This window comes from Excalfactoria chinensis, chromosome 4, assembly GCF_039878825.1.
Source record: "Excalfactoria chinensis isolate bCotChi1 chromosome 4, bCotChi1.hap2, whole genome shotgun sequence".
NCBI lineage: Eukaryota > Metazoa > Chordata > Aves > Galliformes > Phasianidae > Excalfactoria > Excalfactoria chinensis.
In genome coordinates, this window is record NC_092828.1 from 23,835,184 (window position 1) to 23,852,231 (window position 17,048).

The 17,048-nt window shown below is 37.2% G+C and overlaps 1 protein-coding gene across 9 annotated transcripts in view; it reads right to left on the bottom strand.

The window, feature by feature from the left end:
* The window catches only part of FRYL (FRY like transcription coactivator), a 158,478-nt gene that overhangs the window by 2,235 nt on the left and 139,195 nt on the right, over positions 1-17,048 (bottom strand). For 8 of the 9 annotated variants that reach the window (XM_072334014.1, XM_072334013.1, XM_072334017.1 and 5 more), the window contains 8 exons: positions 14,416-14,669; positions 13,258-13,465; positions 11,138-11,287; positions 8,721-8,819; positions 5,425-5,493; positions 2,830-2,847; positions 1,807-1,917; positions 295-491 (listed from right to left, as the gene is read on the bottom strand). In XM_072334014.1, coding sequence (XP_072190115.1) covers positions 295-491; positions 1,807-1,917; positions 2,830-2,847; positions 5,425-5,493; positions 8,721-8,819; positions 11,138-11,287; positions 13,258-13,465; positions 14,416-14,669 — 1,106 coding nt within the window. The remainder of the gene's footprint in view (positions 1-294; positions 492-1,806; positions 1,918-2,829; positions 2,848-5,424; positions 5,494-8,720; positions 8,820-11,137; positions 11,288-13,257; positions 13,466-14,415; positions 14,670-17,048) is intronic. The other variant, XM_072334011.1, reaches the window with a different exon arrangement.

Here is a 17,048-nt window from a genome sequence, read left to right on the forward strand (position 1 = left end):
GAACAGAAGATACGGAAATGCAAGAGAAAGGATTTTTCTGCAGAGTCCTTATAGTTAACAGCATCATTTTTCACAAAGCCAAATTCTAAAGAACAAGTATCACTACAGTTGCCTTTTTTAAAGCAAAAAATTGCCAATGAGCATGCAATCATTAACCAACTGTGCTTGTCTTTTTCAGTAAGAGTATCTAGCAATAGCTGAAAAAATTGGGATACCGACTATCCCCGTCTTTAAATTAAAACGGCCCATTAGCAAACAAACTCTGTCCTGAAAGCATAATCCTTATGCACTCACCTGAAAGCCTTGACCTGTGCTACAGCTGACACAAACTCCTTGCTTCTCAGGGCTTCAATGAGAGAGTGAATCGCTGTTTCTGTGCTAGCTTGGGAAGCTTCTGCAATTTCAATTTCTTCAATACCACTGTCAGATGCAGCCTCGGCCTCTTTCAGACAGCTCTCCAGAACAGCAAGTTCCTCAGACATGTTTATGACCTACAAGAAATACAAAAGTAAGCTTTTCTGGTTTAAACGTATTTTTAGATCAATTAAGCTTCAGCTGATCAGGCACATACATTCTTCCTTCTTGGTACAATCCTAAATAAGACACAGAAAAAGTAATCCAACCATTTGCTTCAGTTCCTTATACATACAGCCAGTTTTATGGCCCAAGTACGTCTGTCAGGTATCACAGCTTTCCCCAATGAAATTTCCATCTTTGTCAGTTCTTTGAAGTTTTTTCTTCTCACATCACTTAACAACGACCAAATTGATATGAAGCATTAAACACTTTGCAAAGTACAACACAAACTGTGTTGTTAGAATGATAACCTCAACATGAAGAAAAAAATCTGTAAGAACTCACAGCCCAGCGGAATAACTGTAATTCAGATAATGTATATAATGCCATCTTTCGCTTTAGCTCCAGCATAGAAGTAAAAGACAAAAGCATGCTCAGAACAGGATTCTGCAGCTGACTTGAGAATTCAGTGATGCTGACCTTCTGTGACATTCTGCATACAAAACAAACTCACTTATTTGCAGCCAATACAAAACTGGAGATCTCAGCGAGTAACGTCCATCATTTTTTCCTAACCCAAAGACTTCCACTCCTCTTCTTTGTTTTCCTCTCCACTACATCAGGCAATACTTTTTTCTTTTAGAATGCTGCCTCTATTGCATTACAGTCCCGGTGGGAGAATATTGAGAAGACATTATTAGCAGCGTAACTCATTCAGATAAACTTGATTAAGATCACATATGTACCACGTGTGCACGGCTGAATGACGCATTTTGCTTCTAAAGTTAGTACACCTCAACATCAGCCACAAGACATCTAACATGCATTACTAACTACACACAGGTTGGGACTAGGGTTGCAGTGAAACTGAATGGCAGCTGGCATGATGCAGTTAAGTGATTGGTAGTCAGTCACTGTGTTCCTAACAGGAAGCGCTGGGGTGATGGAAAGGGGCTTCATCACAGAGCTCTGCTGGTGGAATCTGTTGTAGCTTGATTAGCATACACCAAGAGTGCTACTGAAACATTTAAAGTCCTCATCGCTGGACTCCCTGCATTCCTGTCTGAGAGCTTTCAAGTTGTACAAAAATCAACGCTGATAATTGCACATCTTGGAAAATTCCTGCAAGTCCTACTTAGACCTGTTATTAATTAGCTATTGAGGAGCTGGGTACCCTCCTGTGGTTTTTAAAAAGATGTCCTGCTGGAAAACACGTTACCAAAACGTATTCAAAGTGATTTGGCTTTAAAATGTCAACAGCAAGTAGCTAAATGGCGTGATTTTCATTACCTCTGCTTCTTTCTTGATCGTGTTTACTTGGCTGATAAGCTTGCAGTAGGCTTGGAACAGAAGCAGCAACTGGAAATGCAACTTGTATAGCCTCCGACATAACTCCAGTTCCTACAAGTGTAAACAACGTCATTAGATTCACAGAGTGCGAAACATGCACTATCCAATACAAGAAACAAATGACAACTTCAATGTAGGATGTGCAGAAAGTAAAAGAAGTTATTTGGTTACTGATGAAAAAGCCAAAAAGATTTGCAAGCTAATGCAGCGAGAAGCTAATGAAAAGCAAGTGAAAGCTTCATTCAGTTCTATATTTATGGGTAGACTCTCACACAGGTTAAGAGTTCACATTTTAAAAAGAAGTCACATTTCCAAATGGTAGGAGAAAAGATGATTCAAAATGCATTTTAAAATGTCATGTTCCCAGACAGAATATCATAGACTGTTTACTCATATCATTCGTACTTCACTGCTTTGAATTCAAGAACTAATACAAAAGAATGCCGTGGTTGGTAAGTACACCATCTTTCATAACCACTAATATAAACAAGTAAACATAGTATATAACCTGATCTTTAGCTTATAACTGCCTGATTGAATAAGAGGAAAATAATTCCATTCTTGAATGTAAGAATAATGCTTCCTTTGTGAAAGGCAGCTGAAAACACCACAATGTAATCTTAAAGAAATGAAACAGCAGCACTAACTCGTGCACTGTCTTGTTTCAAGGTTTATGCTTCCAGAACTATCTGAGGTGCAGGCAGTGCTAATACTGTTTTACATAAAGGCGTAAGAGCTAATTCTAATGGAATAATTTTCTATAAGGTTCTACTTACTACAGGATTCTGTTATCTACAAAGAACCAACATTTCACTGGGTTAGATGACGCAGAAATGAAGCACACAGCATTTTTGTAATAGTCTATGACAAGACACCACTATGTCACAAATGGATGAGACAAATGGAGACCAGCTCATTGACTGGCATGGTTAAATATTCGATAAATCAAGAACCATCACTTACTGCTAGAATTTCCATTTGCTAAGCAAGAAGATGAGCAGGTCACAAAAATACAAAGAAAGAAAAAAGATCAAGAATTAGTGCAGGAAATCATTTTAATTAGGGTAAAAGATGTCCCAGGTAAAATGGAGAATGAAATACAAGTAACATGCTCCAAATATACCCTGAATGGAAAAAAAAGTAACAGGTCCAAGTTGAATTACTACATACTTGCTATTGTAATGGCCAATGTAATACAGTGACTTTATTGTCCCACAACACGAGTACATGAGTAACATACTTCACCTTAGAACCCTGCCTGGTCTTTATATATTAGAAACCCCTGGGCTTTTTAAAGCACTGTGCTGATGACATTTAAGCCACATCCAATGGGCATGTGTGTATGAAGATGGAATCAGCACCTGATCATAACAGGCAGAAGCAGTTAATAGTTATTAAGTACACAGCTAATTACTAGGTGTGTAATAGATTATACACTGAGTGCTTAATGGACTGTAAACACTGTGGTTTTGTACTGTACTTGGTGCTATTATACACATAGCACAATCATATAAGCAAAAGTTTCTGATGCACTGAACATCTTGAGCTGCTCCAGTTGAGAAGAATTATTCCAATGGAGCAGAGATTCAGATTTTGAGAAATGGCAGTCGATTTATTTAAGAATTAGTCATTAAGTCCCTTTAAGCCAGCTCTCGTAATTGCTACAAGCCAAAAATATCCCTCCCCCAAAAATTAAAGAGAGGTTTTTCTTTAAGAGTGGTTTTAAGCTGCTTCAGACTTCCACATAACACTTGTCTGCTTGGCAAAACAATCTTGATTTTCCTACCTGCTGGTGTTGTACAAACAGTGTAGCCTGAATTTAGATGCATTCTTTCAGGCTTGCATGTAAGTACCAATAGCAAAAGCTCAGTAATTGTATTTATTTGCGCGTCTGTTGGTAATGCATGAGCCAGAACAGAATTCATCTCACTATGCCTTATCTGTATTGATCACAGTGCTTAGAATTGGTAAGAAATGGAAGCAGCCCTGCAGCTTTGTGTTTCTGCTTAGGTCTTTTTAGCATAAACTGGTTGACTGGATAGAGTTAGCAGTCCTACACTCCACTCACTTTTAGAAAAATGATCTTTGATATCTCCATCAAGTTACTATATAAGCTTCTGTGAGTAAATAAGTAACTTAGGTAAATTGTGTATGTTTATGAAGCAAAATAACAAGATTCAGCATCCTCCATGGATATTACACCTCAAAATGATTTTAACTGAGCCTGCAGTGCAAGGAACACACATACACACAAAAAGCTTCCAGCCTGCTCTGTAAGCTAGAACTGAAACAACAACCAGCGCAGGTCTCCACAAACAATCATTAATAACTGGCCACACAGCACCTGTTCTGAGGTTGTCTTCAAACACAGCTGAACCGCAGAGGAACAAATTAAACTGCCTTGCTCTGACTGGTGCATTTAATATTAATACATTAATATTTGCTTTCATGGTAACGTCTTCACAGTTTCTTGGTGTACATAGAGCAACATTCCAGAAATGGACTGAAATACACAGACTCTGCTTTTTAAATCAACACATGGAACATTCAGTGTGCTGTAGTACTATGTTGTTACACAGTGCCAGTCACTACATGAAGATGTGAAGCAAGCATGAAATATACCAGACATTGTGCTTGTAGGCAAAGCAAAAAGCCTCCCAAGTAGTAGCCAGTGTGTGAATAGCTATATTTTGCTTTAGCCACATTAAATGTCTTTAAAATTTTCAACCTCAATGCAGTAATACAAACACATTTCGGTACTCTCGAAAACTCATATACATTTTGTGACTGTTTTTAAACAAATTTTATAGAAAGAATATATGAGACTAAATGTAAACTAAGGAAGAAACAGTTTGCATGCACAGTAGAAATTTCTGTTGCTAAACACCACATTTTAAGCAGCAGAAACATCACCGAGTATATCAAGGAATAAGAGTTCCAACTGAACAAAAGTCCTAGCCCACTTTAGGAAAAGCTATCACTCACTATAGCTATTAGTAATAGTAAACAGAGATACTGTCATGCAAACACATACGGAATATCAAACTGATCTTAATAGGTTACTTCACCTTGTTATTAGACGACGGTTTGACAAAAGAGTTTCATTACATTTTTGCCATTCTGCTCTACTGTTCCATCCCACCCAAATGATGGCTCCGAAAAGGTCATACATATTTATATAGCATTGATTATATTGAATTCAGCAGAGATTTTTGGCCAGACAGTTTATCTGAGCATACAAGCAGAATGCTGATCTTTCTTCTTCTAGAAACAGCTGCAGAGAAGTAGACGTACTGGTACAAAGATGGTATCTAGTCTGTTTATTGACTCAGTGTTATTAAGCCTAGAAACTGGGACTGGTTGCCAGCTTTTATTAAAAAAAGCCCATTCTATGAGACCACTGCTTCATAAGAAACTGAGATTCCCGAAGATTGCATGATAACTGAAATGAAAAGCTTCTCACGTGTTTTTAATCTCTCTTGCAAATACTGGAGTTTTTGTCCAACAGATCTGCTTTTAAATCTCATATTCAGAGACTCACAGATGAGATGTACCTACCTGAGCATCTGTGTTAGTGCCATGAATGCCATCATCAGTACCAAATGTCCTTTTGCAGTCAGCTAGCCACTGAAAAATAAATAGAAGATTAAACATCATTTGAAGTACAGCAAACTGAAAACTGTGGTAAAACTGTTTAAGTCGTCTCAGTAAATCTTTCACGTTCTTAAGACTGTGAAAGAAATCGTGATATGAAATCATTTGTTTACCAGTGCTGTTTCCACTACTGATTTCTGCCATGAAGTACAGCTTTGCAGTTCTTATTGCATCCTTTCTGTTGTAAATTTCACGTAGCTGCTTCATTCTCCAGATGGAGACAGCACGCTTCAGTCCAAATACCAACATGACTGAATTTGGGTATTGTTACAGGGAGACGTAAGGGGAAGAGGCAGAAAAATGGCATTCATTAAATGAGCTTGTATTTTCTCTTCACTTTCTGCACAAGGTTTGCACCAACGTGATTTCTCAGCACTTCAAACCTACCAGTCACGGTAATTATGGAAGAAGAGCAGGTCTGCAGTTGCTCCTGTGCAACAAGATGTACCTGCAGATTTACTGGGAGGAACAAAATAATCCAAAATCCAGTGGGAATTCAGTATCACCTCTGGTTCATATGAGCCAGAGGGATGAAGCCTTCTCATATTATCCCATGCAAACACAGATTCCACCCTCTTCCATAAATACAGCACCAAATTTAACTCCAGTTCCTACAGTGCATAATTTATTATTTTCAGTGGGTAATCCCTTCTTTTAACCCTTAAAAAAGCAAAGAAATGTTCAAGTATTAATATCAAGCATTTGTGGAATCAGATGCGCTCTTTTTGGATAACGTGGGCTGGTGATCTCATCTACGGAACACTCGGCATATTCCTCTGTACAGTGGAAACAGCAGCAAGCATGAGGTAATTTGGGTATTACTGAAATAGCAACACGTCATGTTGAGATGCAGAGTGCAGATTATCTTCAGAAATGAAGAACAGGCTCTGTACATCCAGGAAAGAATAATATATAGCACACCGAGTGCTTTATATCATAAGTCTCACAGGAAGTCTCGGTGACCTTTTTCTAACCTTTTATTCCGATGCAAGAAAAAGAAAAATGTGATTTCCCATCTGCTCAATTTAATAAAGGTTACTTAGTGAATTAACCAGGCCTGTGTGCTTATCAAGAGGAGAAATGGAATTCTCTAAACACTGCGGTGTCAGCTTCAATTAGTGACATGGATACCGACATACACGGCAAATCTAATTTTTCTTTTTATCTGACAGCATTCATGGGTAATAATGGAATAGGTTTGCACTGGAGCAAACAGCAACAAGAACTGGAAGGTAGCAGTTGTTTTCACATGCTCTTCTTTTAAAATTTCTTTAAATCTTAAACCAGTTTGAACAAAGAGCATGCCTGGAACTTTATGGGATACATCTAACATGTCTTATATTGCATGTGTCTGATTCAGTACCTCAGTCCCTAATATATAAGTGAAGTCACAAGCAGCTTCCTTGCAAGAGAACAGAATTGTAGCTCCAAAAGGTTGACAAAATTGATTATAACTTTTTGCAAAGAATGTATGTTCAGCACTGCAGAAAGGCCTAAACTTTCTCTTTGAGAACAGCAACAGATTCTGTGATAAAATACTTGTACGTTTGTTTTACAACAATTTGCTTTTCCCAAGGTATCTCCCACAAAGATGTGGGTGAAAAATGTAAGACAGGGAAGTTTGCGATCGTTCTTGGTGACAGTACAGGTTGGTTTGCCAGATGAGCCCTAAAACAGACATCCCTCAAAAGTCATACAGTACAGATCCTTTTTCTGTCTTCTCTCAGCGCGCAGTTTCAATAACTGCAACCCTGTTTTGAATTTGATTCACATGAATGGGAATGCTAATACTGTACACAGCACTGATAGTGACAAACAGCATCTATTTATTAGGGTAAATTTTGAGTGACAATTTTTCATTGTATTCTGTTCAGTGGGGTAGAGAAAATGAATGAAATTTATCCTAAATCAGATTAAGTCTGCTTATATTGTGCAATATACACAAAAATGGAGGACTGAGACCTGAAGAAATACATCTCCTTCCTCGGTACTGCTTCATTCTCTCTATGAATTATTAAAGAAAAGTAAAAGCTGTCAAGGTGCTCTCAGTTATTTCACAGTTCCATTGATCCAGAGAAACCTTTTTCCTGCTCCAGTCATTCACAAATGCTGTGGCAGAAGACAAGCTGACCACAGAAATGTTACCAGACAACCTTCTGACAGCTTCACTACAGGAAGAAAAAACCAACACTCTTTGACTGTGATGCAACAAAATGAGACCACCAAACCGATATCCAAAGTAATATAATAATGCAAACAAGCTCATGATATCCAGCATGGATTTATATCTTTATGACAAGTCGCAGAGGAAAACTAGCTAAAAATAAGCTAAGCAAGTTCTTAGCCATTTGAAAAGGATACAGTTTTATAAAGTAAACAATGCTGTATCTTACTGCTACGACAAACTGTGGGCTAAATGAGGAATATGTATGATTTTGGGATGGTTACTACTCAAAGCATATCCACACACCTCCGCACCTCTCTACTCTGCCTCCATCTTCTTGTCTGACCCTGGGGAAAATCAGTTATTCTCTCTGTGCCCCAGTTTTGCTCTCTAAAACGAAGAATAAAATACACAGTTTTCTCACAGTGCTGATGATAGCATTATGCATTGGAGATTGTCAGACATTAAATATTATATCCAATAAGGTAATGTTGGTCATTAGATGAGTGCTTTGTTTCTGATTAAGACTAAACGACAAGATGTATTTTATTGCATTAGACCCCATGAATTAGTTTCCAAACAAATTGTTATTAGCTACACAGCAGGACAAAAAATTCAGCATCTTTTCAGCAGAAATACTGGTTTGCAGCCTAAATATAGTTTATTTACATGGCTTGCTTCAGCCTTAGCTTTGAGGAAACTTCATTTCCACCAACAAGTGGATGGCTATTCTAGTAAACAGATCAGCTGTCAGCAAACCGTGCAAGGCAGACGGCCATGGTTTCTTAATAAACTCACTGCAACTGAGAAGCAGGGAAACTTGTCCTGCAAAATACAGCTCTGCCAAGATACCATAGCTTGAATTCTGGCTCTGTTTTGCATCACTCAAATTTGCCTGTGTGGCCTCAGCCACTGCCCGATTGGCTGTTGGCATCAGTAATACACTCCTTCAACATATGTTTAACTTTCCCAAGGATCATTTTCTCTCTACAGGAAAAGCCTCATATATTTTATTTGAAATACAAAACACACTCACCTGTTCTGCAGCCTCTCTTTTGACATTATAGGTATCCAAATGTTCTTGGAGTTCTAGAACACTGAACTTCAGTGTTTCCAGCAGGCCACAAGACAATAGCTGTAAGATAAAAACAGTCAGGTAGTATCCAACCATAATCTACATAGTCCACTGTATTAGTAATTACCTAATGTGAAATTTCAAGGCCATATTTAGGAAAACAATCAAATTAATGTGTTGGAGAGTTAAAGAACTTTCTACTGTTTTCCCCTTTTCAAAAGGGCTTAAAGATCTCCTTCCATCAGAGGCTGCTACTTCAGCTTTGATCCAGACCATTTTTCCTTGGAGTTGCATTTCCACTTATTTTTTCTCTCAGATGAAACCTCCTCCTATCAATCCCTGCGATAACCATGCCTCTGACACGATGCTTTCCCCCTCACACCACTCACCCCCTGCAAACATTAGGACATCATCTTGCAAGTGCACGTGCAAGGCTGTGATCACAAAACTGTGGCACAGGGAATGACAGTGACTGAGTGTCCCACTTAATCAGGCATGAGTGGGAATGATTTGAAATCAAATATGAATCAAATGTCCACCTACTCATACATGAGTAGCCAAAGATTTGTGTGTGAATGTCAGTTCAGAGTAGCCATCCTTTCCTAGTGAAAATTAATCTGATATACAAGTAGGTCCACTTCCATTACATTATTTGGGATGAGAAGATTTATCTGTACAATTATATTTGCCGGTGTAACACCAGTATGTATATGTGCATGAATACACATGTACTGGTACATTTGCATATACTGCTATATACGCGTACATTCTTTTATGCACAGCATCATATATATAGATACATACACATATAAACCTATGTATATTTACATACTCCTGCTGTTCTAACTATGCACTGGTATAGCTCTTACTGGGGCTTCTTATCCAAAATAAATCTCCTTTTTTAAACAGAAACCATTATATATGGCGCCCTTGAAACGCACTGTCCATACCATGCTTTTTTAGCTCCCATATTGCAAAGCAGAAGCAAAAGAGCAGAGATGCCCCTCAGCAACAACAGAAGAAGCAGGTCAGGAGAAGACCCTCATACTGGGTCAGGCCAAAGTCTAATCCATCTCAGTTTCCCATCTGATATCGCCCAAGGAAAGGTAAAACAGGACAAGTACATGGACATCTATTTGCTTTTTTGTTCCTGAACGCACTCTTAGTCTCTGTCAATGTGTTGCTTTGCATATGAAAAACCTATTCAGGGTTATTTCTTTCATGAATGTTTTGTTGTTTTCTGAAAACATGAACACTAACTGTAAAAAGTATGGAGTTTCACATGTTGATTACATACCAACACCAAGGATCACCTCTCTTTGGTCCTGTACGCTTCGTAAGTCACTACTAGCTTAATTTAAATCACTTTAATGTCAAATAAGATAAAAACGCAACAATTCCTCTTTCTTTATCATGATAATGATTTTTTTTGTATTGTTAACAGATTATCTCCCAAAAAGATGAAAAATCTTAGTTTGCATTCTCATGTTTTATATGGAAGCCATTCCCCGCATCCCATAAGCCCTGTTGCTTCTCTTGGAACTGTTTCCAGATTGACTGTATATTCTTTGAGAGCAGTGGACCAGAACTACCCACAAAGTTTACAACACAGGTCTATTGAATATATGTACATTAGCTTAATGATGCATCCAGACTTTGCTATCTCTTTTCACAATTATTCCAGCAGTTTTGCTTGTTTATATTATTTTTTTGACTGCCCCTAACCATTGAGTCGATTTCTCATATCAATATTTATTATAACCCAAGATTTCAACTTGCACAACAACAAACAACATTCGTTTGTGTACAAATGTTGTACAAACAACATCGTTATACATTTTTGGCTTTAGCTTTTTTAATGCATGTTAGCCTAAATACACAGACAATAAATAATTGTAAAACACAAAGATGGGAGGCGGCCTTCCTTTTTCTTCAGGTCTTTATCCAAAGACTACAGAATAAATATGAACAAGTGAGGAAGTTAAAGAACAGCAAGGGAATCTAAGCGATAACTGATAAGTTCACTCACTGTTAAAATTGGAAGGCTTTTTTGTTTCTTTCTTCTGGACAAAATGCATTTCATACTTGTGTTTTCAAGTGATTACGATTTGAAGTGGTCACCTCACATTTTAATTCCTTCTTGATTTCATTTGTAATAAAGCTTTTTTTTTAAAACACCTCAAAATTATTCAGGTAACATTTCAATTAGTGACACGAGCACAATCTTTGACATTAACACTTCTTTTCTTTTTGAAACCTTTGGAAGCCTTCCTCAAGCACTGCTGCTATTTTCCAAGTGTTTCATCATCATTTGGTATCTTAAGATAAAAATGTGTAAGTACACTTCTATTTCAGCATTAAATGTAAAAGATTCTTACCGTTTCTGCATCCACAAAGACTGTTGGGCATTCTGAACATAACATCATCACTTCCAGTGAACTCTTAAACTTCTTCCCAATGCGCTGTAGACTTTCTCCAAGAAAGCTGACTGAGTCATTTGTTATAGCTACAAACTTCCTTTGAATGGTCTAGAAAGCAAATAAGGGGGGAAAAAAAATGTACTTCAAAATCCCTCCACTGCTGGTGTTTTAGTTTAAAAAATTCAGGGCAAATTTCCATTGTGACATCATAGATTTTTAGACATTATATTACAAAGCAGTACATAATTTATATGTTTACTTAATGCTATCTCCAAAAAAGTAAGGAATAAGTAAGTAACAGAAAACAGCATGCAACTATGAAGATGGTACTTCCTTTCATATCTGGGCCTTTACCATTAGGATATCCAAATGACTGTGCCATACAGATTCCACTCATTTTCAACTGTTTCTGTTGCAGAAAGTTATATACAGAATTTTATGAGTCAGGATAAGCCTGTGCAGTATAACTTGTGTTCAGAACTGACACCTGCAGGATCTGTCCTTCAAAAACCTCTCCTTTGAATATTATGTACAATTACATAGACTATATGCTTGGTGTAATCTGACGCTTTGCTATATACTATCTCATAAATTCTAGACAGATCCATGTACAATAAAACCACATGAAGATAATATTTATAGCTGCAAAATTGAACATAGTTAGAAATCATGATGGAAAGGTCCTGACAAACAAGGTCTCCAAGATCTAATCTAACTATTTTAATGCTTCTCTGTGTACAGTAACAACTTCTTAGGAAAGTGTCTTTACCCAGACTTGAACCCAGGGCACTTACTGCCTATTCTCCCAGGGAATCTGCTGTTCCAGCTTACTGAATGCTACCATAAAGACACAAAAGATTTTACTTTTCCTTCTAGTGCCTTCTTTAACAAGCATAGGAGAATATCAATTGCTATCTGTGTAACACTCCCTGTTAGCCACTTTAAAAAATGTATTATACAGATAAACTAAAGCTCTGATGTCTTCTAAAGCAAGAGAACAAAAATCTAAAGCAAATAACAGCAATTTTTCATAGCAAAATGTGTATTACTACTAAAAAGCGAAGATGGGCAAGGACGCACAAACAAGTTATTCCATGAATGAGGTAGGGTATGAATTCTTCATGATTAAGTTGCTTCATGGTACTAACCCTAAACCTGCCCATGGGATAAGAGGGTATTATGGTAGCATGGTAGGGGGGAAAAAAAAAAAGATCCTTCCTCAGAGAAGCTTATTATGGCATACTTAACAGCAGGCAAAATTAGCTTTGGAGAAATAAGAAAGGGTTGGAGTCAGAGGGTCTTGGTTTGTAATACTGCATCTGCTATTAGCTCACTTGGAACATTGCCTTTAAATAAAATGGAATAATTATATCCCTCCAATCTGAGATGAAGTTGCCAAGAATAATATATGTCTACATGGTACTGCTTAGAAAACACAAAGAACACATTCCCTAAATACAGGGAAGAGGGAGCTAGAAAAATGAGGCCACGGGAATATCATGCTGGATGCCACATCTGTGTGGGAAATATAGTTTCAGAAACATTTGAAACTTGCAGCTTTAACACATCTCCTGGTGCTTCAATTAAGAAGAAAAAACCCCGTATTTCTCACAAGACAAATGAAAGATAATTTCATTAGTGTTCTTCATGCTGCAAACCCATCATAATGAAATCCATAGAAATCCCAGGAGGAAATCATTAATTCAGTAATCAGCACAGAGCTCGGGTGATGTTCAGGGAGAACAACAACAACAAAAGAATAAAAACAGCACAACCTGAACTAAAAGCTTACAAGAAATACCAAATAGCATTTTCACCCCCTTCCACTAAGCAGGATCTCTATCTCGGAGACAATGGATACAGATATCCCATGGAAAAGTAGTGAATGAACACATACCATTCTCTTAGCGACACAGCTTTTGTTTTGTTTTGTGATACGGGGTTCTTTTGGTCTGCTTTTGATTTGCTTTCTAAGGCTTTTTGCTACCGCGATCCTACAGCTACATAGGGAAAGAATAATTTTAAAAGCAGGAGGAGTGGATTTCAGACTAACAGCCATGCTCTGGCAATTCACTGACCTGAAACAATCTTGAGAAGACATGAAATGTATAGACAGCACATGAACCATCTGTATCTGATAGCATCTGATTGACGTGGCAGCGCCAGGCTTCCTCTTCATCATCATACGCCACTGGTTGGAAAGCTGCCAATATGGCAGAAAGAAATGGTGAAGGAGGTGGGGAGGTTTGTACTTCTGGGAAACCATCCTGCTCTTCTTCATCTTGGCTGTGAACGACAGACAGAAGAAGTTAAACCCCTAAATAATCTTCAGGGAAAAACCTTTAATTTTGGTAATAAAACAAATAAGGATTGTGTTTTAAAAAATAGTTTATTAATCAACTAAGCTCACTATGAACCAAAAAAAACCTCCATTTTTTTTTCTACTACGATATTAAAAAGTTGTTCACAACGTCAAATATCTCCCAGGTTTACTGAGCCATGCTGTTTCTGTGCACATCTACAAACTTTATCTATAGGTTATAAATAGCTCTATACAGCACTATAAATAAACACATATCACTTAGAAACTGACCTTTCTTTCGTGCCCTCTGCAACCGAATTAACATTCAACTCTTCCAATTTTTATTCATCTAAACATACAGCATCTATAACAAATTCTAGCTTTCAATAGAAGAAAGGTTCATCTGGCAGTTTAATAATATCTTAAAACTGTCTTAAGTAGTATCAGTGAGATAGATGAGAAGATGGAGATGGGAGCAGTTCCATTTTTATGAGCAATCAATTTAATAGGCTTTTGTCTGAAGAGCATTCTGCAGTCACATTTTCCATTAGGCACTAGACATCCAATAAAAATATCAAACTATCAATTAATCACTGTTACTAATTACAACTATTTAGTTGTGTTATTCATTGTAATACAGAAAATTTTAACAATTCTTTTATTGAAGAATCCCCATCTTTTCATGTACGTTGCATTCCCTGTACCAAAAAATACCTGCTTCTCTCTCCAGAGAGAAAAATTCCTCTCATTAGAAGCGTCTGAGAGTAGTACTGAGCTGATTTGCTAAACAGGCATAAACCATTATTTCAGATATGAAAATATCAATTTAGATGCCTGTACTGTGGGATTAATAAAAGAAACTACGTCAAAAGAAGATTGCATTGGTTTATGTATTGATGTAATTTCTATTAGTTAGAACCAACATTAATCTGACCTAGACAAACCAGAGAAGTCAGCTTCTTCTTCTTCACATCTCTCATCCAGTTCTTTCAAAGCAAGAGTGACATCTTCTTCACAGATAGATTCACAATAGCTCTCTGGAGCTGCAGGCTCTGCCAGTTCTGGGGTCTCTTCTAACTCAAGAGGTTCATGACAGACCAGACAGTCTTGTTGTTCTTGTAGAAGATACGACCCAGTGTCTTCACTAGCAGTGCTGACCTGTTCATCCCTTACTGCTGAACTGCCTTCCTGTGAATCAAACATACCTTTATTACTTTTTTTTATCAAAGCTTATACAATCTTATCAGCTTTTTATTATGGTAAAGTAACAGATAGATTTAAAAAAAAAAAAAAAAGCATTTACAGATGTGCATTTATACTTGAAACACTCAGCTCTCTGTATTGTTCACTTTTACTTCAGCAGAAACAGGCAGCCTTTTTAATTCTTATAGCATGGTTAAGATGACCTCAGAGGTTTAACTCTGAATCTCTGAATGAAGATTTTTGACCACTGGCTTGTGCAAAGAGCTGATCATTACTCTCAGGTAGGTATAATGAGACTGACCCTTGCTCCCTTCTCTCTTCTTCCATTAGCATCATTATATTCGTTAAAATCACTATATTGAATTTAGTTAATTTATGATTAACCCATTTAAAACCTTTTATTTGATTTTTTTGTGAACTAAAAATAGGATCTTCCTGCTACCGCTTTTTCATACAGACAGCAATAATCACACATCATTAGTATTTGTGACATTATGTGCCCTTTTACCTCTACTTGGCAGCCCAGGACCAGTCAACAAACTTTTGAGCAGCATCTAAGCATGCACATCATTTCACAGCTTTCATCATCCTAAACACATCTTAGACAAGTGACTACTTACAGACATACGACAGACAATTCAGCTTTAAAGAGAACTACATCATTGTCTTTTGTGGTGGTTCTAATGTTCTCTCACCGTAACTGTGGTATTTCTACATGTAACACTGCTGCCCTTTGGCACAGCTAGTGACCTCGCTTACAATGCCTCTTTTGTACAGTATGATTCTGGAACTTTATGGCACAAAACAGCCATAAATTACAAAATGAAACATGAAATGCTTTGTCCTTTTTGCAGAGATATGTTATTACTGGGAATTTATCAATGACATTTAAACAAATTAGCTACTTAACTCTTTAGCATCCGTACAATGAGAAAAAAGGAACTCAGCTGCACCCAATCACCACAAACAAGCTTTCCCACTCTTTTAAGAGGCCTAAAGCCATCTCTCTCTTTTAGCCAAACTAGACAGATACCTAATACATGTTGTGAGGTAAATTTGAATTTTTGAACCGTGTCTAATGAAAATGTGTATGTTTGACTCAATCCCATATTCTAACAAGCATAAAATAAACTTGGACTACATCACATTTAGAAATTACATTTATATGCGATTGCAGCACCAGTTTTGCCATCAATCTGTATGAACAGCTGAGCTCGTTCCCAGAAAGAGCTTCAGACAGAATCCAGCCACTTATTATGGTCTAAACTTCTTCATCAAATACTGTCAGCCATATAAGGTCCAAGAACAAACTCAAAATACCACATGAAGTTTTTATTTTCTCCTGGGGAATCTGGCACCTTTAAAATGTGAGACTTAAATTTTTAAAAGACATCTAAAAAAATACAATTATCTTACTTGAAACTTCAAGGAAATGACGGGCTTAAAAGTTCATTGTGAAGGGCTACAAACAAAGAGTAGGGGCAAAAAAGCCCTAAATTTATACAGTGCCAAACATGAAACATAATGCTACCACATCCTGTTTTGACACTAATTTATCAGTAAATAGAAATAGAGACTATATCAACTAGCTATGCACTCTGAAGTAAATACGTGGTGCTACTTTTACATGGGAAAGTGCAATAAAGTCTTCAGTTACAGACCTCTGTCTTGCTTGATATATAGAGAACTCCGCACCGAGGCCATATATCTCTTTCTGATAATTTATTTATGAAACACACTGACTTTAACTTCACTGGCAATGCATTCTTTCCATTTACAGATGAAGAAAAATCTCATCCACTTATCAGCTGTTGTTTCTGATAAAGAAACATCTCTGCTGGGTGGTGGTTAGTAGTGAAATTATTTTATAGCCCAACTTAAATGTACCCATTACTTTCAATGCTTTGAATAGTGTCACTAAAATGTTGTAACTTATTTCCATGATAACTTGAATGTGACTTATAAGAAATGTAGTGATCTCATAAGGGAAGCTGTAGAAGAACAAGCCAAAATATAAAGGCAGTCTTAGGAACAAAAATGAACTACAGCTCAGAATGTACCATGAGCAAACAACAAAGAAAAGTTCTGTTGCAGTGAATGCGATTCTAAACGAAATCCAGCTTTTCTATCACTTTTCCCTTTCCTGAAGGAATTATTTCAGGTCTTAAAATAACGCATATCTGACCTATATTAGAAAAAAAATCATGCAGATTAAGAGTTCTTCACCACTCAAAACCCCACTGGAACAAAACTGCAGTGGTAGATAAGCAGATGAAACACTAACAGCATCATAACCTGACGGCAATCCGAGCACAGGCACACTAACAGTTTGAGAGAATTTATCAACTACAGCCTAAGCAAGTG